Genomic DNA, 24,714 nt, shown 5'->3' with positions numbered 1-24,714 from the left:
CCTCCCAAAGTGCTGGGATTATAGGTGTGAGCCACCGTGCCTGACCTTTTTCTTTTCTTTTTTAAACACGGGCTCTTGCTGTGTCACCCAGGCTGGATTACAGTGACACCATCATGGCTCACTGCTGCCTCAACCTCCCAGCATCAAGCAGTCCTCCCACCCTAGACTCCCGTGTAGCTGGAACTACAGGCATATGCCACCATGCTGGCTAATTAGTTTTTGTATTTTTTTATAGAGACGTGGTTTTGCCATGCTGCCCAGGCTGGTCTTGAACTCCTGAGCTCAAGCAATCTGCCTGCCTTGGCCTTCCAAAGTGCTGGGATTGCATGTGTGAACCACTGCACCTGACAACAACCAATCCTTTTCATGAAGTTTGACTTTGTTCCAAGTGTATGTTACTTATTGAGGCATATTAAAAAGAAAAAAATATATACACTTTTCTTTTTTTTAAAGAGACGGGGTCTCGCTGTGTTGCTCAGGCTGTTCTTGAACTCAGAACTCCTGGACTCAAGCAATCCACTTATCTCAGCCTTCCAAAGTGCTAGGATTACAAGCGTGAGCCACCATGCCAGCCAAAAATATATTTTTTTATTGAGATAAACGACACATAAAATTAACAATGAGTAGTAAAGAGAATACATGTATACTTTTTATCCATATTCATCCATTTTTAAGATTTTGCCATCTTTGCTTGTCATTCTCCCTCCCCCACCCCCATCTTTTTCTGTTTACGCAAACGCACACACATACACACACACACTTACTTCCCTCATCCATTTGAAAGTAGGTTATATACATCATGCCCCCTTTGCCTCAGTGCTTCAGTGTGCATTTCCTGAGAATAAGGATGATTCTTTTAGATAGCCACAGTATAGTTAAAAAATATTTCGAAAATTTGACATCGAAACAATAGTTTTACCTCTTCCATATTCCAGTTTTGTCAGTTGTCCCATTCCAGGATTTCATTTATTTAATTGTCATGATTCTCTAGTCTCTTTTAATGAAGAGTTTCTTAACCTTTCTTTGTCTTTCACGACAGGCATTTTGGAAACTACAAGTCAGTTTTTTGTTTTTTTTTAAATAGACTATTCCTCAATTCTTCTTCTCTTTTCTCCTTTTTTTTTTTTCCGAGGCAGTCTCACGCTGTTGCCCAGGCTGGAGTGCAGTGGCGCAATCTCTGCTCACTGCAACCTCTGCCTTGTGGGTTCAAGCTATTCTCCTGCCTCAACCTCCTGAGTAGCTGGGACTATAGGCCCATCATGCCCAGCTAATTTTTTTTGTATTTTTAGTAGAAACAAGAGTTTCAACCGCGTTGCCCAGCCTGGTCTCAAACTGCTGAGCTCAGGCAGTCTGCCCACCTTGGCTTCCCAAAGTGCTAGGAGTGAGCCATGGTGCCCGACCTCTTTTTTCTTTTGAGCACCCTTAGCTTCTGGTACAAAGATGTTTTAGGCTTATCCTGAAACTTTGACTGCTTCAGCCCTGGAATCAGCCATTTCTCTGAGGACTCCTGGTTTTGGTTCCACTTAGTGGTAAAGCATATTTTTAAAATAGAGATTATACAGTTGATTTTATGTACAGATAGATAGATAGATAGATAGATTTTTGTTGTAATTAGGAGATTACTAGAACTTCTTGGTATGCAGGATCACCTGTAGTCCAGAGTTGGCACATGGGACAAAGTTCTGTTTTGTTTTTTTTTTTTTTTAAAGACTGAGTCTTGCTCTGTCACCCAGGCTGGAGTGCAGTGCACAATCTCGGCTGGAGTGCAGTGCACAATCTCGGCTCACTGCAACCTCCACCTCCCAGGTTCAAGCCATTCTGCCTCAGCCTCTCAAGTAGCTGGGATTACAGGTGCCTGCCTGCCACCACACCCAGCTGATTTTTGTATTTTTAGTAGAGATGCGGTTTCACCATGTTGGCCAAGTTGGTCCTGAACTCCTGGCTTCAAGTGATCCACTGACCTTGGCCTCCCAAAGTGCTGGGATTGCAGGCGTAAGCCGCTGCACCTGGCCTGGGACAAAGTTCTTTGGAAGTGTGGTGATGATACTTTTCTTTTGAGTAAAGCTTAAGGTTTTCTTTTTTTGATTGTTTTGTTTTGAGGCAGGGTCTCCCTTTGTCACCAAGGCTGGAGTGCAGTGGCACGATCATGGCCCACTATAGCCTTGACCTCCTGGGCTCAGGTGATCCTCCCACCTCAGCCTCCCTAGTACCTGGGACTATAGGCATACACCACCACATCTGGCCAATTTTTGTACTTTTTGTAGAGATGGGGTTTTGCCGTGTTGCCCAGGAAAATCTCAAACTCCTGGGCTCAAGCAATCCGCCCACCTCCCAAAGTGCTGGGATTATAGGCATGAGCCAGCACACCTGGTCTGTTTCATATTATTAAATCTAAAGAGAATAAGATTTGTGAAGAGCACTATATTTCTGTTCTATTTTCACTACTTCTAGCAATGCTATTTGGTTTTTTAAAATTAGTTAAGTGTGAACAGACAAAAAGCATATGCCACACAAGTGTATGTATTGTAGATAATGGTTGTGATTATGGCAATAACATGCTCCCATAGAATATATTCTTCCTAACAATATTTCTTGTTACAGCCTTTCACCTGTAATTCATAGTTCTGTTATATTGCAACTGCTTTTGGCTTTCGAATTGTTTATACCAGCAACTGATTACTGAGTAATTTAAGAGTCTCAATTATGGCAGCACTATTCTAATTAAACGCTGGCACTTTATTTTGCAAATAGAAGTATAAATTATCCACGTTTGCAAAATTTGTAGAAAAAAGTATTGAGAATTTATAGATAAAATTAAGATGTACATATTAAGCATGTACTTGGGCTGGCTTTACTCACAGAGTAAATATATAATTCATTTGAAATATGAAATCCTTGACTTAGGCTGGATGCTGTGGCTCACGCCTGTAATCCCAGCATTTTGGGAGGCCGAGGCAGGCGGATCACTTGAGGTCAGGAGTTTGAGACCAGCCTGGCCAACGTGGCAAAACCCAGACTTTACTAAAAATACAAAAATTAGCTGGGTGTGGTGGCAGGTGCCTGCAATCCCAGCTATTCGAGAGACTGAGGCAAGAGAATTACTTGAACCTGGGAGGCAGAGGTTGCAGTGAGCCGAGATAGTGCCACTGCACTCCAGCCCCTGGGCAACAGAGCAAGACTCCATCTCAAAAAAAAAAAAAAAAAAAAAACCTTGACTTAAATTGGATTAAATTGGCCATTTGTTAAAAGTGGCATTTTTCCAGCAATTAAGAAAAAATGTATATAGAGCTGAAAAATTACTTAATTTTAAATAGGACAAATGTAAGTTCTTAATTTGAACATTAAGAGTAAAAGATCTTGTCTGGGCACGGTGGCTTGTGCGATGGCTGGGATTACAGGGTGCCTATAATCCCAGTACTTTGGGAGGCCAAGGCCAGTGGATCACGAGGTCAAGAGACTGAGACCATCCTGGCCAACATGGTGAAACCCCGTCTCTACTAAAAACACAAAAGTTAGCAGGGCATGGTGGCACGTGCCTGTAGTCCCAGCTACTCGGGAGGCTGAGGCAGGAGAATCGCTTGAACCTGGGAGGGGAGGTTGCAGTGAGCCAAGATCACGCCACTGTGCTCCAGCCTGGGGACAGAGTGAGACTCCGTCTCAAAAAAAAAAAAAAAAAAAGTAAAAGAGCTTGAGAAATTTGCTGGCAAGACAACACTGATTTTGAATTTAATGTAAGTAGTATCTTTGTAGCCTTCTTCAGATTTTATAAGGAGTAATTTGAAAATAACAACACATAATTGACATTTCTTTTAGACCTATTGCATTTCTCAAGTATGAGTTTTTAGAATACATGACGATAAACATCTTTTAGTTAATGAGTTACAGTATGTGTGTGTGTATGTGTATATATGTACATATATTCCATCCTTCCTTTCCTGCCTTCTTTGGACAGGGTCTCACTCTGCCATCCAGGCTGTAGTGCAGTGGCACAATCTAGCCCACTGCGGCCTTGACCTCAACCTCCCATGTAGCTGAGACCACAGGTGTGGGCCACCATGCCTGGTTAATTTTTTTATACTTTGTAGAGGCAGGGTCTCTCCATGTTGCCCAGCATGGTCTTAAACTCCCGGGCTCAAGCAGTCCTCCTGCCTCAGCCTCCCAAAGTGCTGGGATTACAGCTTCCAGTATATTCTTAATGCTTACATAATCTCTGATAAAGAAGACTCAAATTATAGGTATGTATCTCATGTCAGATACTCATATCCCAAGGGGAATAAAGTGTTATAACCAGAAGTAACAGGAAGCCACAGGATAACCTGGCTTTTTAGTATAATGAGTATTTATTGATCATTTGCAACTCTTGTAGGTGCTTGAAAATATACCTGTAAACAAGTTTTGGTAGAGGTAAATAAAAAGAGCAAGTAAACAAAATAATTATACATTCTGTGTTACGAAGAAAAGAGGCTGCAGTTAAGAATGATGAGTGGGATTATTTTAGATAGAGTGGCCAGAGGAGGCCTTTCTGAGGATGTGGCACCTACTTTAAGACTGAAAAGTAGAGTGAAGAAAGTGAAAGAAAGTGTTCCAGGAGAGAATATTTTAGAATAAGCAAGGTCCTGGATAAAGAAAGAGCTGGTGAGAAAGTGGCAGTGCAGTGTGGCAAGAACATGGAAGAAGAGGAGTAGCTTCAGAGGTTTGTAAGCCACTGTGTGGAGTTTGGGTTTATTCTAAGGGTCATAAGCAGCTGATGAGGAATTTTGATAAGGGAGCAAAATGACACCACTTAATGACACCACTATGCTCAGGGCCATGTAACTTACTCTTGGTGCTGAGTTGGATAGTGGATTGGAAGGGAGAACAAGAGTAGAAGGTGATAGTGGCTGAAATCATGATTATAAACAGCAATTAACAACATGGTCTCTGGACCTTCATCTATGGAATCAGACTGCCTGGGTTCATGTTTTGACAGTTAATGGTTGTGTGACCTCTAGTGAGATACTTAACCTCTTTGTGCCTCAGTTTTCTCATCTGTAAAATGGGGATAGTAATAGTAGCTGCCTCATAGAGTTGTTAGGAAGATGAAATGAATTGTCCGTGGCTTAGGACAATGCCTGGCCCATTAGAGTTATGTGTATTAAAAACCAGTAACCAAACAAATATGGCTGTATTGTGGAAGAGAGTGTGAAGTATGAGAGAAAGCAGTCTTGGCTTTGTACAGTTCTTCTGTGGTAATAGACTGTGCAAAAAAAGGAGAGGGTTCCAGTATGTACAAGTTTCAATTAACAACCTGCCAGAAAAGTGAAAATTGTCTATATAAAAGAATTGGTACATCTATAGAAATGAAATTCGTGATGGCTCCCAAATCCATAGTTTACACTCAGCATGGGTAGGAGAAGTTTTCATGTTTTTGAAGTATGTTTTTTAACTTTAGATTTCATTTAGTTCTTCAAACACAGAAATCTTGTGCCAAGTTATCTTAACTTTTTAAGTCTTGGCAAGGGGTCATTGAGTTAATTTCAGAGGATATAGTAAATTAATAAGTCTTTCTAGTCATGTCCCCAAAAGACCTGGCTTTGTGTGTTTGTTGAGTAGAGGGTGTTTATTTTAGTTCCCTTGTTCATGTCTTGGTCTCAGCTCCCCTTTCTTCCTTTCCACCTCTCCCTTCTCTGTTCCCAAGATATCATGGAGTTCACTTACATATTCATTTGTCAGTTTTTCACAAGCCATCTTATGTTAGACATTCGTTGTTAGGCACCGAGAGGGAAAGAAAACTGCATAAGATATAGTGTAGTCAGTTCTGGTTATATGAGGTAGCTATGTTTTATAAAGTCGCCTTAAGCAGAACCATTGCTCCTAGGGGAAAACACAGGGGTAGATTACTTTCAGCCTCTGGTGACATTTTCTTTAGCCGGTTAGTACATCACTTTGTTTTTTATGTGTGTTTTTATTTAAAGACATCTTTTTTAATATATAAAAAAATTGCTGATTTATTAACATTGAACTCACTGCCAACAGCACTATAACTGATGCCTGAACAGAGATTATCTCACACTCATTTTTTTCCTGTAAGGCATATCACAATCTTCCTGTGTTTAGGAGCACTACATAGCACTTGAACACTATGCTAGGGCCATTTTAAACAGCGAAATTGCCAACGTAAAGCATAAAAATGTGAAATACGTTGCACCAAATAGAGTATAGAAAGGACACTTGTTTATGGTTTGAGAACTGAAACAAGAAGGCAAAGTGTCAGCTTGTTTGACCTCGGATGGGAATGTGTGCTCTGGACAACTCAGGTTTTTTGCTGCTCTGCTAATGTTCATGAACATGAAAGCACTGTGAATACAGATTTTGAGGTTACATTTTAGTGAGTAGGCAAATTTGCGTATATGGAGTCCATAAATAAAGAGGATCAACTCTATTTGCTTTTTTAAAACTGACAATATATTAAGGTAATTAAAATAAATTCATACATAGCCATTGTAAAGGCAGAATATAATACATAAGAGTTTAAAAATGTAATGTTGGATTTGATCAAAGGAAGGGGGAAATTATGGGTTGGAAAGAACAGGAAGGCTTCATTTTTGCATCTTTGTTGAAAACTAGGTTTGAAAAGAGGTGGGGATTCTGGAAGCACATAGAGTCACTGAGATAAGAAAGTAAAGGGCATATTGTTAAGGCAGTAATGCTAATCAGCTAGTAAAGCAGTGTAATTATCCCATAAAGGAAATGAAACAGAGGGAATGAGAGAAAAGGCTAGATAGGTAAGTTGAGGCCTGATCATGCAGGTTCTGATTACCAGTTCAATTAGGACTTTTTTTTTATAGTCCTAAAGAAGCTATTTAAGAATTTTTGTCCCTTTGTTCTGTTACTCAGAACAGAGTAACAGAACATCTGCTGTCACCAAGACTGATCCAGGAACTGCAGGTTTTTTTTTTTTTAATCGCTCTGTTGCCCAGGCTGGAGTGCGGTGGCGCAGTGGCGCAGTCTCGGCTTACTGCAACCTCTGCCTCCCGGTTCAAGCAATTCTCCTACCTCAGCCTCCTGAGTAGCTGGGGCTACAGGTGCACACTGCCATGCCTGGCTAATTTTTTTTGTATTTTAGTAGAGATGGGGTTTCACCATGTTGCCCAGGCTGGTCTCGAACTCCTGAACTGAGCTTAGGCAATCCGCTTGCCTTGGCCTCCCAAAGTGCTAGGATTACAGGTATGAGCCTCCATGCCTGGCCAGAACTGGAGCTCTTTAAGAGAGCAAGATTATTTTGTGTCCCCAGGTGTATGGCATCCAGAGGGGGAGATGGGTAAATAAACAAACATGGCTGTTACAATACACTGTTTTTGTTTTTTGAGGCAGGGTCTCACTCTGTCACCCAGGCTGAAGTGCAGTGGCACGATCACGGCCCACTGCAGCCTTGACCTCCTTGTGTTCAAGTGATCCTCCCACCTCAGCCTCCTGAGTAGCTGGGACTGCAGGTGCACACCACCTTGCCTGGATAATTTTTGTATTTTTTTGTAAAGACGAGGATTCACCATGTTGCCTAGGCTGGTTCGGAACTCCTGAGGCTCAAGTGATCCACCTCAGCCTCCCAAAGTGCTGGGATTGCAGGTGTGAGCTGCCACACCGATCTAATACACTGGTTTTAGTTGTAATTCTAGGTAGTAGAAAGCAAAGGGTGCTATGAAGAGTGTGTACACAGACTCCCAACTGTTTTGGGAGTTAAGGAAGGTTTCTTGGAGGAAGTGGCATTCAAGCTAAGACCTGATGATCAGGTGGAGTTAGCTGGAGAGCAGGGACAGAGAGAATAGGCTGTGCAAAAGGCCTATTCTTCAGGAGAGAATGACACATGAATGGGACTGAAGAAGTAAACTGGTATCTCATATGAAGGACCTTTTATATCTTGTTAAGGATTTTGAACTTCCTCCTTTTTTTTTTTTTTTTTGAGACAGAGTTTCTCTCTGTCACCCAGGCTGGAGTGCATTGGCGTGATCTCGGCTCATGGCAGCCTCCACCTCCCAGGTTCAAGCTATTGTCCTGCCTCAGCTTCCCAGATAGCTGGGATTACAGTCTTGTGCCACCACGCCGGGCTAATTTTTGTATTTTTAGTAGAGACAGGGTTTCACCATGTTGGCCAGGCTGGTCTCGATTTCCTGACCTCAAGTGATCTGCCTGCCTTGGCCTGCCCCAGTGCCGGAATTACAGGAGTGAGCCACCACGCCTGGCCTGGACTTCTGCTTAAAGGCAATAAGGAAGCCTTTACTAGATTTAAAATAGGAGCTCAATTTCAATTAGTAAGGATTTGTATTTCATCAAGAGCTCTCTTTGGCCCTAGTCTGGTAGAAGATGAGTCGAAGTAGAGAGACTAGTTACAAAGTTGTTCCCAGTAATCCAGGTGAAAAATAGTGGTGACCCTGGATTAAGGTAGTATTGGTGTGGGTAGGGAGAAGTGGACAGTCATATTTGAGAGGTACCTAGGGAATAGAATTGCAAAGACCTGGAGTAGATTGGATATTCAGTGGGAGGAAGGGAGAGAAGTAATCTCTCAAGTGATGCTCAAGCCATAACCTTGGATGGTACTGTCCACTGATACAGTAGGAGGAAAATGTTTGAGGGAAAGTAGTGATGAATTTGTGGTTCACTAACATGGCCAACACTAAATATTAGAAAGATTAATGTGGTCATGTAGAAGATGAATGAAAAGAAGATACCTCAGAAGTGGAGAGATAGTTAAATGGCTTTTGTAGGAATCTCAGCTAGAAGTGTCAGTATTCTTAGTGCAGAACTAACAGGTGTGGGAAAGTAATGGGAAGTAGACACCAAACAAATAGTTCCCCAAAGATGGTATCAAATATCCCAGTGACAGCTTGCAGCCTGCTCAGCTTTATGATATGCCCCTGAGATCATTTTTCAGGACAAAAAGTAGTGAAACTACCTTTATTTACTTCTCAAATTTACCTTTATTTACTTCTCAAATATACATAGAAAGTAATATTGTAAAAAGCAGCTCTGGCTGGGCACTGTGGCTCAAGCCTATAATCCCAGCACTTTGGGAGGCTGAGGGGGGGCAGATGACTTGAGGTCAAGAGTTCGAGACCATCCTGGCCAACATGGCAAAACCCCATTTCTACTAAAAATACGAAAATTCGCGTGGCAGCACGTGCCTGTAACCCCAGCTACTCTGGAGGCTGAGGTACAAGAGTCGCTTGAATTTGGGAGGTGGAGACTGCAGTGAGCCGAGATCCTACCACTGCACTCCAGCTTGGGGGACAGTGCGAGACTCTGTCTTAAAAAACAGTGGCCTGGCGCAGTGGCTCACGCTTGTAATCCCAGCACTTTGGGAGGCCGAGGTGGGCAGGGGTGGATCATGAGGTCAGGAGATCGAGACCATCCCGGCCAACGTGGTGCAACCCCGTCTCTACTACAAATACAAAAATTAGCTGGACATGGTGGTGTACGCCTGTAGTCCCAGCTACTCGGGAGACTAAGACGGGAATCGCTTGAACCTGGGAGGTGGAGGTTGCAGTGAGCCAAGATTGTGCCGCTGCACTCCAGCCTGGTGACAGAGCAAGACTGTCTTAAAAAAAAAAAAAAAAAGGATATTTTCACTCTTGGGACTTGATAAAGCTAGTTTCTTTTGATTATCTCCTATATCCTATACATATTTAATTGGCCCCTATGAACAATGTTACCTCTTTATGAGGGGACCCAAAGAAGTAGCTGCTGGTGTGAGAGTGAGAGATCATCCATCTTTTTTATTGTGCTTTTTGTTGTTTCTTTGTCCTGCTATGTGTTATAAGTAAGGCCGGGCACGGTGGCTCATGCCTGTAATCCCAGCACTTAGGGAGGCCGAGGCCAGATCCCTGAGGTCAAGAGTTTGAGACCAGCCTAGCCCACATGGTGAAACCTTGTCTTTACTAAAAATACAAAAAAAAATTAGCTGGGCAGGGTGGCATGCGCCTGTAGTCCCAGCTACTCGCAGAGGCTGAGGCAGGAGAATTGCTTGAACCTGGGAGGCGGAGGTTGCGGTGAGCCAAGATCCTGCCACCGCACTCCAGCCTGGGCAACAGAGGGAGACTCCATCTCAAAAAAAAAAAAAAAAGTAAAACACGAAGAAAAAAGAAAGCTGTTTAACATAAGGTTATTAAATGAGGGTTATTAAGAAATTAAAACTAAAAGCTAAAAACAGGTGAGAATTTTGAAAGGATTACAATAAAGTTTAAACTTTTTGTTTGTTTGTTTGTTTGTTTTTTTGAGACAGGGTCTTGTTCTGTCATCTAGTCTGGAGTGTAGTGGCACTATCATGTCTCACTGCAGCCTCAACCTCCCGGGCCCAAGCAGTCTTTCCACCTCAGCCCCACCCTCCACCCTCACCTCCAGTAGCTGGGACTACAGGTGTGTCCTACCACACCTGGCTAATTTTTAAAAATCTTTTGTAGAGATGGAGGTCTCACTCTGTTGCCCAGGCTTAAATGTGTTTCTACATATATAGAGAGAGAGAGAGAGGGAGGGAGAGGGAGGGAGGGGGAGGGAGGGAGGGGGAGAGAGAGAGAGAGAGAGAGAGGGAGGGGCAGGGGGAGTGGGAGGGGGAGTGTGTGTGTAGAGACAAGGTCTCTCTATGTTGCCCAGGCTGGTCTTGAACACCTGGGCTCAAGCAGTCGCCCCACCTTGGCCTCCCAAAGTGCTGAGATTACAGCCGTGAGCCATCTTGCCAGCCCTTAGGTATTTTGTTTAAACCCAACAAAAACCCATGTTTTTGAAGTACAGTGTTTTTAAAAAGCAGTGTGAAGCATTTACTCTTACTCTTATTCTTAAAAGAATAAAGCAGATGACGTTGAAAATAAGCAAGGTAGGAAACTAAGATTAACAGTAAAAAACGAGTTTTAAAAAATGAGATTTAAGGCAAAATAAGAGGCTGAAAGCTAGCTAACAAGAATATAAAAACTTAGAAATAAAACACTAAAGGAAAACCTATTCATTAGGTAAAAAATAAGAAATAACAGATACCAAAAACAAGAATGGCAAGATGAAAGTATAAACTAAAAATATTTTTGGAAGTTTGAAGAAAAGGACGACTGGTTGCAGTGGCTGATGCCTGTAATCCCAGCACTTTGGAAGGCAGAGGTGGGTGGATCACTTGAGCCCAGGAGTTCGAGACCAGCCTAGGCAACATGGCGAAACCCCATCTCTACAAAAAATACAAAAACTAACTGGTGTGGTGGCATGCATCTGTAGTCCCAGCTACTTGGAAGGCTGATGTGAGAGGATCGCTTGAGCCTGGGAGGTCGAGACTAGTCAGGCATCATCGCACCACTGCACTCCAGCCTGGGTGACAGAGCAAGACCGTCTCTAAAGAAAGAAGAAAAGGGCAATTTTTTAGAATAGCATATACCAAAATGAGTTTCTTGGGATACTAACAAGATGTTCCAGGAAAAGGATAAGTTGTCAAAAAAGTTTTAGAAATGTTTAATATTGGCGGGGCACAGTGGCTCACGCCTGTAATCCCAGCACTTTGGGAGGCTGAGGCGGGCAGATCGCTTGAGTCCAGGAGTTTGAGACCAGCCTAGGCAACATGACGAAACCCTGTCTCTACTAAAAATACAAAAAAAACAAAAAATAGCTGGGTGTGGTGGCGTGCACCTGTAGTCCCAGGTACCTGGGAGGCTGAGGTGGCAGAATCTCCTGAGCCCAGGGAGGTCGAGGCTGCAGTGAGCTGAAAAATCACACCACTGCACTCCAGCCTGGGCAATCGGAACGAGACTGTCTCAAAAAAAAGTGCATTATCTCTCTTGGAGACTCACAATGCACCATTAAAATAATAGTCTCTGAGAAGTGTTACATGAATAAAGTGGCCCTTGTTTAAACATTTTCCAGACCTTCCCTGGAACCCTTTTTTGATATAGCACCTATTATATCTTCCAGGCAGAGTATTTTTCACAAAACATCATTTAGACTACTGTTTTAAAAAAATTAAAAATGAAAATCTTGGAAGTTTTAAAGAAACATGATAGGAGAAATCAGCTGGAAATAGAAATAGTTTGAGTTGGGGCTGTCATTCCCAGTCTTTCCTGTTGAGGGCACAGTGTTCCACAGCTAGCCTAGGGGCAGAGAGCAACTTGACACCCTTACCTTCTGGCCCTTCCTCCACCCAAAGCTGTCTTTTTAGTGTTTTTTGTTGTTGTTGTTGTTGTTGTTGGAGGCAGAGTCTCGCTGCCATGCCCAGGCTGGAGTGCAATGGTGTGATCTCCACTCACTGCAACCTCCGCTTCCCAGGTTCAACCAATTCTCTTGCCTCAGCCCCCTGAGTAGCTGGGACTACAAGAGCACACCACCATGCTCAGCTAATTTTTTTTTTTTTTAAAGTAGACACAGAGTTTCACCATATTGGCCAGGCTGGTCTCGAACTCCTGATCTCAAGTGATCAGCCCGCCTCGGCCTCTCAAAGTGCTGGGATTACAGGTGTGAGCCACCATGCCCGGCCCTTTTTAGTTTTTATCTATGCAGGTGATGCACTGATAGAATACAGACTGCTGAGTCAGGGGAGTTAGGGGTGATCCCCAGCAAAATTAAATCAGCCCAGGGATACTTCTTTAGCAATTTGAGAGAAGTTTTACTACAAGTGCTATTTTAGTTTTCTTTTAAAAAGTCAGTTTTAAAGTTGTATAAATTAAAAATATTTTTAAATTTTTGAACAGATGCTCCCCCTTCAACCCACTCTAGTTATTACCACTCTAACACAGCTGTTTTCATATGGTTTTTTTGGTTCTTCCGGGCTTTGCTCACATGTACATGTGTTTTTATATAGTTGTTAGTGTTCATATACTTTTGTGTTATGAGGCTGCTGCTTCTATGGCCATGGAAGGAAAGGAATTTTCTAGTGGTGACTGCCTCTGCCTGCTCTGTTGCTTACATTGTTCCAAGTACCATTGCTGCCACATTTTGGAAGCTGTTTTTCATCCTACTTCCCTTAACGTCACAATTTTTCACTTTTGCTAGCCACAAAACAGCCCCTCCTGCAGTCTTACTGCTGCTAGAGTGCCTCTCTGGAAAATAAAAACGCCTTAGCATTGTGGGACTAGCCTGTCTTGAGACAGTTTTTCTGTAAGCCTGTCATCTGCCCAGGTCATAATAGCAGCAGCACCTGTGCTAGAGAGGGAGTAGAAGGGCTTCCATATACAACATAATAAATAATAACAGAAAACTGAATGCTTTACACATGTCATTTCATTTAATCTCCATAATGATAATAATACATAGGTACCTTTCAGATGAGGAAGCAGAGTCACACAGTGGTTGATGTGTCCAGGGGTCAGGTAGTGTATGCCAGAGACAAAATTCAGGCCCTAATAATCTCTAAAAAATTATTGATCAACTAATATACAATATTACTTTGCATTTGCCACAAAATAGCCATAAAAGATGAAGCAGTTGATGAAAAATACATAAGTGTGCAATATTTTCCTTTAGCATGGCCTTGTCTTTTGGAACAGTTTCTGGGGTCTAGGTTCATTTTAATATCTGAAAATGGGCAAAATCTGAAAATTTGGTATTGGTAACCACTGAGGTTGTAAGGAAGGGGAAATAGTTTCATAGTTTCTTCCTCCCACAGGTCATAATTTAGTTATGGACATCAGGATGTTTTTCTTGGCTTATCGCATTCGTGTAGTTTTCTTTGCACATCTGTTACATAAATTACTAAACTATTTCCTTGAAAAGTTGCCAGTTTAAGTCATGTTTAATAGCGATCAAGAGTTGTTGCTTTTGGGGAAGAAGATTAAATGACAGACTTTAAGGGGCAGAAATCCCACCACTATCCTGATTTAAATATTTTTTTTGTTTTGGATCAGTCCCTATATTTTTTGAGACATTAAAATAATTATATGGTTTTGGGTGTTTCCCAAAAGACTTTATGTTGGGCTATAAACATTTAATGACCTTTTATATAAAATGGGTTATTTTAGTCCTTGCCTCTATAAGTTCCTATCTTTTCAATTATCCTCTTATATAGACATTTTAATCTGACAAATTGTCGTTTGAAACTAAACTTGGAGTGTTGACTTCTTTAGTGATTATTCATATTAGGTAATCTTTTCTGACCTTGAATTTTTCATAAAATAATTATTTTCTGTGGCTTGCTTTTGGAAAAAAAATTTTAAGATTTATTCTGCTAGTTATATTTTAGGACAAACATATTGGTTGTTAGAAATCTCAGAAATTTTAGATGTGAGTCTGGTTAATTTTGCCCCATCCAAACTATTAATTGAATCAATACTGGAAATTTTCTTGGAATGTTAGGTAAACTCTTCTGTAAGCAAGTTACCATGTATTTCCTAAATGTACAGTTTGCAGTTGTCAGGATTTGGAAACTGGTTTTTAAGCTTGAAATTTTTAGATAAAGACTATTTATAATACTGACAATCTGTACTGGATATTCTTAGAGATTAGAAGGGAAAGTATGGTATAAATAGGTTAATGTCAGCTACTCATCAAATTGCTCAGATTAAATTTCTTGCGTTACATTTCCTGCTATGAAACCATTCTTTGTGAAATACAGTAAGTTTTTGATAGATTTTTCTGTACAAAGTTTTGACTTTTTAAAACATCTGGAAGGTTTGACACAGGAAATTTATAATTTTGTTATGATCTCACATGCATGTATGGAAACATGTCACTTGGCTAAACCAGTCCCTCACATCCACCTCACAGCTTAGCTTTGTTCTCCAGCTTTGAGGCTGTGGTACCAAATTATTTCTGTATTAAAAAAAAAAATGACTCAAAGCCAGCCTCTTGTGCTGGTAGTTCATGTGATAGAGTCTAAGAAAATGGTAATTCATGGACAGAAAATAAATACTTTACATATATTTAGAGAGGAACACAAAACTTTGGCAATAGCTTGGATTGATGACACAGTCAAATCTATGTAGAATCAGTAAATTTATGAAGTGTTCTGCTATGCAAAAGTTTACCTGAGAAATAAGACTTTGGTGACGATGTGTATTCGTTATCCGGTGGTGAGGATAAGCACAGGATCTTTAATTTATGTATGAATGTGGGAGATTGTTAACAGTCTGTACAGACATTTCCATTTTCATAATTTTGAAGATACACACAAGGGTCTTTAATCTTCCGAGAATGTTAGGAGTTCTTACAGCTTTTTGAATTTTCCTGCTTGCAGAGTATTGTTTGGTGTTTCACTTGCTCCACCTTCCTCCTCTCCCTTCTTCCTCAAACTGAAAAACACTTACATATAAAACAGTTCCATAATATTTATCTATTTTATCTATAAGTAGTACAAATACAGTCTAAAAATTTGAATTAAGGTTACAAGAATATTGAGCCATATCAATCAGCAATGTTCAGTAGTATTAAAACACCAAGAGTGATTACAATTCTGTGGTTCATTTCTCTGCCTTCATGATAATACTGGACTCAACGATTATTGAAATTGAAGGCCAGCATTAGTCAGAATGAAACAAAGAATTTGGAAGTAGAATTGATGTAAGAGTAGGATTGGTTTAAAAAAAGAATACAGTCCTTAATTTTCTGACAATTTAAAACAATTATAATTTTAAAAATAGTTATACCAGTTTCTATGGTCTTACATCATGTCAGGAGGAAAAAATTGGAAGTGGTGTTTTTGAACATTAAGACAGCATTTTCTGTAATTTTAATCTCATACGAACAGGCAGCTAGAGTTTGGACTTAGGCAGTTTGCCATGTTTTAAAGGTATTTTAGGTTCTCAGTTATAGTAACTAACTTGATCTTTCTTTGAGTATCCAGAATTATTTTAAATAGATTTAAAAAGTATTATGGGGCTCCCCTCCTCCTTCAAAGCCTGGTAGTAAGCTGCTTTTTACTCATTTGATCGTAATTTTTTTTTTGACTGAGAAAGCTAAAAGATAGGGTATAATATTTTTGTGCAAATTCCTGATGGTTATTTTTAAAAGCAAAGTTTTGTGTTTCAGCATTTAGAAATTTAGAGTTCCCTCTTGAAAAGTAAAGAGGAAAACAGAAGATGCATAATCCAGCATAGTCATTTGTGTACATAGTTGAAGCCATAAATAATATGCATCCCATATACATATGATATCATTGGATTGAATAGGTTATATGTTTTAAGTATTAATAACTAGGTTACTCTTTTCTGAAATCTTGTTATTGCAGAATGGGTAAGAGAGCTTCAGATTTTAGATGTCTCTGATTTCAGTTTTTCCCTAATCAAACTGGTATTTTCTTTACTTTTAAAAGTACATGTTTAAGAGGAGAGACGTCGGTTTCCTCCCTTTCAGTTAGATGGTTTGTATTTAATATTTACTAAAACCAAAGAAAATGTAATTTCCATGACTGAGAATATATCTTTTTAAATATTTATTTGGCATATAGCTCTTCTGTAGCATAATTTGTGATGCTACATTTGATGTCATCTTAGACCAGATTATATTCTATGATTTTAGTACAGTGTGACATAATAGAAAATGGGCTTTGGAATTAAAAGACCTAATAGTTTTTAAATCTGCCATTTACTAGTTGTGGGATTTGGAGTGAGTTTCTTTAGCAGAAGCGTCCAGGATTGTGATATTTGTTTCTTCTGTACTTTTCCAAACTTTATTTTATTGGAATTCTTGCAATATGGAGGGAGTACTATGGTTTATTATTGCTTTAACAGTATGGCTATTTTATAACATGCTTACTGTAGCAAAATGATCTCTTCTACTGCACTATGTTGTCGCTTGTGTTAAGACTTTTTCATTGCATTGTATTTCATTTTCATTTGCAGATCAGTGAGAGACTTTTTTTTCTGATGGGTGGTGAATATCCCACCATGTGGACGAATGAGTTTTTCCACCTCCCCACATCATTTCTATAGAGCCTCAGATATTTCGTTAACAATGAAAGTAATCTACCTGTTGAATTTAGGAATAGTAGGCTTCTTGGCCGTTGACAGTACATTTGATACTGTTCACAGGACTGTAATGAGTTTTAACTTGATATTAAAATATGAGTATTGAACCTATAAAATGTTCAACTTGCAAACAAGGGTAATGTGGTGGAGGCTATCCCCTGATAAAAAATGAATATCACAAGGTTCATTATCTAGCTTCTAGAGTTATTCTTAAAACTATTTATCTAATGTTATGGATGGAAACATAAAAAGAAAGACCAAATGTTTCTCGTTTAAGACTTTTGTTACCTGAGGAAACTGTCTTCTGCAGCAGTGGTCTCTAACGTTTTTGGTACCAGGGATCAGTTTTGTGGAAGACAATTTTTGCACAGACCAGGGGTTGGGGAGGATAGTTTCCGGATGAAACTGTTCCATCTCAGACCATCAGGCATTAGATTCTCATAAGGAGCACACAGCCTAGGTCCCTCACATGCACAGTTCACAACAGGGTTCACGCTCCTATGAGAATCTAAGGCCACTGCTGATCTGACAGGAGGCAGAGCTCAGGCAGTGACGCTCGCTCGCTGCTCCTCATGTCCTGCTGTGCAGCCCCATTCCCAACAGTCTGGTCCGCAACTCCGGGGGTTGGGTATCCCTATTCTACAATGTTAATTTTATGGATGTTTTATGGTTAAAAAAATTATTAAGAAGATTTATACTTAATAAGAGCATAACTGTTCTACAACACTTAATTTATAAAAGTATCTTTTCTGAAACCTTTGTGGCATTGAGGATAAAAGGTGACTTTTAAATACAGATTTTGATGTCAAGAATTATTCATCCCTAACACAGTTTTAAAAAATCATATTAATTCCAAAATTGGGTACTTAAATTGTTCTCTGTGGTTTTGCATACATAGCACTTGGTGTACATATTTTAGTCTGTATGTATATATTTTAGTTACTGTTTGCTGCACTTATTAACCTGATAAAACAAGATATTGGAAGTACAGATAATATTCATGTGGTCTACCATGATGTTTCCTTGCCTATAAATAGTTAAAATGTAGCTAATGATGATACAGTACTTATATTTTTAATGGCCTTTAGTAGTTTAACCTTGGTTACAATATAATACTTTGAAAAAATTTGGAAAATACAGGAGAGTATTAATATAAAGAAAAAAAACCATTATTTAAAACTGTTGCTTGGAACTAAGTTATGTTTATTTCTGTCTCCAGATGTTTCTGTCTTTTAAATTATCTTAGTATGGGTGTGTGTATGCATGCGTACGTCAGAACACATTTAGAGGTCTCAAATAAAAGATTGCCTGATCTCAGGATGAGTGAAATCTTGACAATAAGCTTAAAACAAAGAGAAACCATATAAAAAATATAGATTCATTTGACTTCAGTTTTTTTTTAAAAGGAATAAAATTTAAAAGGCAAACTGGGAAAAATACTTCTCAATCTGTTTCACTTTCCTCCTTATTCCTTTGTTAGCAGTTAGTACCACATTATACCTATACTTTACCTTTTCTCTTGGTGTATAGTTTTGTTTTAGCAAAGCATATTCTTGAACTTTTAAGAGGAAAAAATACCAACAAGGACTGCTCAAGTTTTTTCTTGTTAATTATTTTACTGATGATTCTTAATGTAGATAAGAAGTATTGACTGCCTGTAAGTAAAAGCCTCATTTTAGCTTTTAACCAATTCTACCTCTAAGAACTGGACTGAAACTTACCAAGTAAAATAATTTGATGTTATCTGAATGTCAAGTAGTCAAATAAGCAGAAAATGGAGAATAAAGAGGAGGGCTACAATGAACACTAATAATTTACAAACTGAATAGTTGACCCTTGACTAACTGAATACTGGCTGTGTTTACATAGCTCTAGAAGCATGTGTTAGTCCATTTTCATGCTGCTGATAAAGGCATACCCAAGACTGGGAAGAAAAAGAGGTTTAATTGGACTTACAGTTCCACATGGTTGGGGAGGCCCCAGAATCATGGCGGGAGGTGAAAGGCACTTGTTACATGGCAGCAGCAAGGGAAAATGAGGAAGAGGCAAAAGCAGAAACCCCTGATAAGACCATGAGATCTCGGGAGGGATAGCATTACATATGCCTCATGTAAATGACGAGTTAACGGGTGCAGCATACCAACATGGCACATGTATACACCTGCACGTAGTGCACATGTACCATAGAACTTAAAGTATAAAAAAAAAAAGACCATCAAATCTTGTGAGACTTATTCACTACCACTAGAACAGTATGAGGGAAACCGCCCTCATGATTCAGATTATCTCCCACCAGGTCCCTCCCACAACACGTGGGAATTATGAGAGTACAATTCAAGATGAGATTTGGGTGGGGACACAGCCAAACCATATCAAAGCATGTGTGCAAAACTTGAGGATGGTAACTTCTCACAGTTGGCACTAAAGATCTAGTGAGTCAGTGTTGCTGAGTTGTGCACAGTTAAGTTGCTGGAGTGTTCTGAGAAGCAAATGTGAAAATGAGTAAAAGCACTTTGGAAACAACAAACAGTTCCATAAACAATAATGATTGTGTCTATGGATTTTATTCTTGTATTCTTCATTCTTTGGTGATTCCTTCCGTCTTTCATTCCCTCTCTTAACTTTCTTTTTGGCCTAATATTAGAGTCCGTTAAGATTTGGTATTGTTAGCCAGTTATACTGCTGAACTACCCAGTAGCTGTAACTGTTACATTTAAACAGTGTGATCCTAATAATTACCTTTCTTTATCAGGACAGAGAAACCTACTCTTCAAGTCACTCATTTTCAAGACTCTTGTTTTAAGCAAAGAGAAAGTTAATATGTTGAGTAAGCCTAGATAGAACACATGTGAGAAGGGCTCATTTTGTACTTTCTGGTGACTATTAGATTGTTCTGAAAATTACAGATACTATTTAAACTAGTGAAGAAATGTAAAAATTACAACAACATTTTTTTTCCTGGTTTATGTTCTCTTGTGAAACAGCAGCATTTCTTAAAGTTATTTTTCTTCTTTTACTTTCCCTCCATTATTACATTCTCATGTCTGTTTATGTTTGCAGAAATTAAATACAGATAAAAATCTGGAAATAAAAGGTAGTTATTGATGGTGACAGCAGAAATGTTAAAAATCATTAGATATTTTGTGGGTCAAGTTTTCTTTTGGTATTACTGTCAGACTGGTTTAAAATAATATACAGAAAATTTTTTTGGTGTTATCAAAGTATTCTTGGTTACTTTAAGTGTTATAATGATAATTACATGAAAGGAAATGTAATTAGAAAAGCCTGTATCCAAAGACTTTGAGCCTTCAACAGAAGGTCATAATAATGGTTGCCAGTACTTTAAAAAAACAACAACTAAGTGTAAAGAGATAATTTTTTAAAATTTCAAGTTAGGAATCTCAATTTAGGATTGGTGAAAGTCCGTAAGTCACTTGTTTGACTGTAGTGTTAGTTTAAATGGTATGAAATTTATTGGGGAGGGGCGGTGTCTTTTTCTGTAATTTTGTTTGCAGATCAAATTCTAGACCTTTGTCTGGATTGTTGTGTGTGTGTTTAAGAAACCGTTGAGAGTGCCCCCTCTAGCGTCTGCGATATATTCTGAAAACATTTGTGTCAGAAGTTTTCAGAATTAAACTAGCCATTTTTTTCCTTTCAAATCTGGACATAATTTTTATTTTTATTTTTAACACGGAGGGATTGTTTTCTTTTTTAAGAAAGGTCACTGGAATTATGGGTAGGGCATAGATTGAGGGCAGTAGAAAACATGAGAAAGGAAGAATCAAAATGCCATTTCTACCTTTTTAGAAATAGTTATTTTTAAATGACCTGGAATAAGGCCAAACCATACAGTGTTGTTTTTAGTTTACATTTGTTTCTGAATTAATTGAAGCTTAAAATACTTTGTCTTGGAATTCTTTATGCCATCACATCTCATCTTGAGGGGGTTCTTTGCAGTTTCTGAAAGCAACAGCTTCATTGGAAAATAGCTTTTTTGGAGGGAGGGGAGTGGGAGACAGGGTCTTGTTCTCTGTAGCCTCAACCTCCTGGGCTTATGCAGTTCCTCCCACCTCAGCGTCCTGAGAAGCTGGGACCACAGGTACACGCTACCACGCCCAGCAAATTTTTGTATTTTTTGTAGTGACGGAGTTTTGCCATGTTGGCCAGGCTGGTATCGAACTTCTAGGCTCAAGCAATCCACCTGCCTCATCCTCCCAAAGTGCTGGGGATTACAGATAGGAGCCACTGCACCTGGCCTGGAAAATAACTTTTAATAGATCTGGATTCTTTGTGTAAGCGTTCTGTTATTTTTTTGTTTTATGTTTGCCATATCCTCCTGTGGATATACTTAATAACTATATTGTAAGTATGTTCTGATGGCTTCCATTGTTTTTCAACCGAAGAAATGAGGAGATTCTTAGATTATTGGCTCTCTGCCACCTCTCCCTCTAAACACAGCACTCACACAGGCCTTCAGCTAAGAATCTTGTGAAGGGTTACGGAAACAGAACCTTTCTTATTTGACCCATGGGCCTTTGTCGCTTGAACAAGGAAAGCAGTGTTCTGAAAGCTACAGCATTTATGAAGGCTCTGGTAAAAATATTTCATGTACATGGACTGGAGATTAACTTCTTTCATCTTGTTCTCTAACAAATTAAACAATGCAAAGAGATTTCAAGTGCATTCTTGGTAATGAAATGCTTGGGTGAATTATAATCCTAATTGCTATTGTTCATTTTCACAGCTGCATTTTGACACTTTTAACTGCCTAAGCCACACATTCTTCAGCCACCAGGATAAACAAAAGCATTCTGAAATTCATCATTTTGTGGCATCTTAAATTGTGAATCTGTTATTGGCTGCCTTAGTTTTATTTTGGTTCCATGGTTGATAAAATTAGGAGGAAAATTATTCTTCCACATTTATACATAAAACTGTTGCAATAGAACCATTACTGGATTTTAACGAAAATGTATTCCTTAGTGGTCTTAACATTTTTAAGGGGGGGTGGGCAGTGGAGATTGTGGATTTATTTTAGTCCTGGGGAAGGAATTTATATTTATTTTATCACATTAATTGATATCTTAGCAGGCAGCTTTCTCCAAGATTTGAAAGAAAATAATAGGATTTTGCTTTTCTTCCATAGTAGAACAGTGTTCTGAATTTAAATCTGAAAGCCAGATTGATTCAGTTTTTTGGCAAGTCACACTTAAATGCATAATTGTTCCTTTAAAATTTGACCCAAACCTGTTTGTTGGTTTGTTCTTTAAACATGAAGAAATTGAAGTGTTTGTAATAAATTTGAAATTTATATTTAAGAGATTTGAGTGCCAATTTCAACCAAACCTTCCTTATTTTAAAAATAGAAGTTTTTGATGACTGAAAAACCATATAGCAAAAGTGGGGTATATGCATGTAATAGTTAACCAAATTCTGATTTTTCACTATTTCTAAGACTTAATGCTAAGTGGAAGAATTGAATTACCATATTCACAGACACCTGTTATAACAATTATTTGGTAATAATTGGAGCTTTCGATGTCAAATGAATACTACTATAGGATGTCACATTTTTGCAGTATTTCTTTATTCTCAAAATGTCTTTGAATTCTTAAATTCATATAAGCATGAGAAATTCCATTTTAACCAAATATTTTGCCATCTCATGTCTTAATCTGATTTTTTCCGAAGTGAATTCTTTCATATAAAAATATTACATAATGTTTTGAAATACTCCTAATAGATGGTTATTTTATATATATTTCCTTTTGTTTTTTGGAGACAGGGTCTTGCTGTATTGCCCAGGCTGGAGTACAGTTGGGCGGTCATGGCTCCCTGAAGCCTTGACCTACTGGAATCAAGCAATCTTCCCACCTCAGCCTCCCTAGTAGCTGGGACTACAGGTGCATGCCAACATGTCTGGTTAATTTTTAATTTTTTTTTTTTTTTTTTTTTAAGAGACCAGGTCTCACTGTGTTGCCCAGGCTGGTGTTGGTTATTATATTTAATAGTAATAATAGCTAACATATATTGAGTACTTTCTGTATGTCAGACACTGTGCTAAATAAACACCATTTGCTGTGCTAGCCTTTGAGGTAGTATTCTTATTTATTGGTTGAGGAAACTGAGATTAAGATAATTAAAATAATTTTGTCAAAGGTCACATAGTAAGTGATTGGAATCAGATCTTTCTGACTCCTGAGGCCCACGTTCTTGATCATTGCTGAAGACCTAAGGGAAAGTTAAGTGTCCATCGTACAATCTCCTGATGGAATATTATGCAGCCAGTAAAAGTGAGGGCTACAGTGAATATATGACATAGAAGTGCATATGATAGAGTAAATGAAAAAAGACTCAAGGATCACAGTTCAGTGTTTATAGTGGTTCTAAACATCTGTAGATATCTTTGATTTATTCTTTTAAAAATGTGATATAGATACTGTTCAGCTGTTACATAATTTTGCCTAATTTATAGAATTTCTGTAAGCAGGAAACATAAGCCTGCATTGCATGTAAACCAGATCTGGTCAAGAAACTGACAACTTAGTTTTATAATAGACTCCAGCATGTTCAGTTTTTGGTTTTTTTTTTAATTTGACCTTCAGCCGTTTTTTACTGGACTTAACGCCAGCTCTAATGTAATCTCTCATCTGTATTCTTGAAGGCTAATGGAATAGTAAAATCTGCTTAAAGATAACTTAAGTGTGTTACATAGTGTCCTTGGGGTAGCTTGTGCACAAAAGATGTTTTCTCTCCCATCCTGTAGAGGTAGCTCATTAGGACACCCAGTAGCGTCATTATTAAGTTTTCATGTGTTTCTCAGTTTTGATGCTAATCTTTGTGCATGTGTGCGTGCATTTTTTTCCTCTACAGCACCAATGTGGTTATGAATTATTCAGAGATCGAGTCTAAGGTTCGAGAGGCAACGAACGATGATCCTTGGGGACCTTCTGGGCAACTCATGGGAGAGATTGCCAAGTAAGTGATAATTTGACTCAGCAGTGCAGAAAAAAATCAAAGCATCTTAACACAGAAATATGAAATTTGCTTTCAGATTTAAACTATTTGGCTGCCAAAATATAAATTTTGCATAATCATTCAGATAGTAATGTAGAGAGTTTCAGATACTAATGTGGAAAGTTTTATGCAATCCATTCCCCTTAAAAATTTGGCTCAAAAAAGAAACTCACAGTGTATCTTTTTTAATGAAGTTTTGAGATACACTGTAGCTCACCATGTAAAATTTTGACAAATGCATATAAAATAACTTGAAGTGAAAGTTACAAAAAAATTTTTCTGTGAACATCTGGGCCATTGTACCAGTGAATGAAGAGCTTGCAAAGTATCTTAATTAATTTAATTAATTATTAATTGCAAAGTATTGATTAATTAGTGGGGCTTACATATGTGCCAGGTAGTGTATAAAACATAGGGAAAACATTTTCAAGGAAGTACATATCTTCTAAATTTTTTGAATTAAGTTTATTAATTTTTAAAAACTCTTCGGGGAAACACCAAATTAGAACAAGTCTGCCATCTACTGTCAAAATTAATATATTGCAGACTCTTAAAGAATGATTCTTTTTTCAGGGCTACATTTATGTATGAACAATTTCCAGAACTTATGAACATGCTTTGGTCACGAATGTTAAAAGACAACAAAAAGAATTGGAGAAGAGTTTATAAGGTATGGACACAAGTCTGCTTTAATTACTTGACATGTTGAAAACAAATGCTGGAAATTTAAGGTGTATATACATAGGTGATTTTGAAGTATATTAAATCCTAGAATAGAATAATCGAAAGCACATGAAAG

The 24,714-nt window shown here is 38.7% G+C and overlaps 1 protein-coding gene across 2 annotated transcripts in view; it reads left to right on the top strand.

Moving 5' to 3' along the window:
- CLINT1 (clathrin interactor 1) overlaps positions 1-24,714 on the top strand; it is a 72,888-nt gene that overhangs the window by 17,843 nt on the left and 30,331 nt on the right. For both annotated transcript variants that reach the window (XM_031011205.3, XM_031011207.3), the window contains exons 2-3: positions 23,772-23,876; positions 24,489-24,585. In XM_031011205.3, the coding sequence (XP_030867065.1) occupies positions 23,772-23,876; positions 24,489-24,585 (202 nt within the window). The remainder of the gene's footprint in view (positions 1-23,771; positions 23,877-24,488; positions 24,586-24,714) is intronic.

The sequence above is a fragment of the Gorilla gorilla genome, chromosome 4 (genome assembly GCF_029281585.2).
Source record: "Gorilla gorilla gorilla isolate KB3781 chromosome 4, NHGRI_mGorGor1-v2.1_pri, whole genome shotgun sequence".
In the NCBI taxonomy this organism is placed as follows: Eukaryota; Metazoa; Chordata; class Mammalia; order Primates; family Hominidae; genus Gorilla; species Gorilla gorilla.
This window is presented reverse-complemented; position numbering and strand designations above follow the sequence as displayed.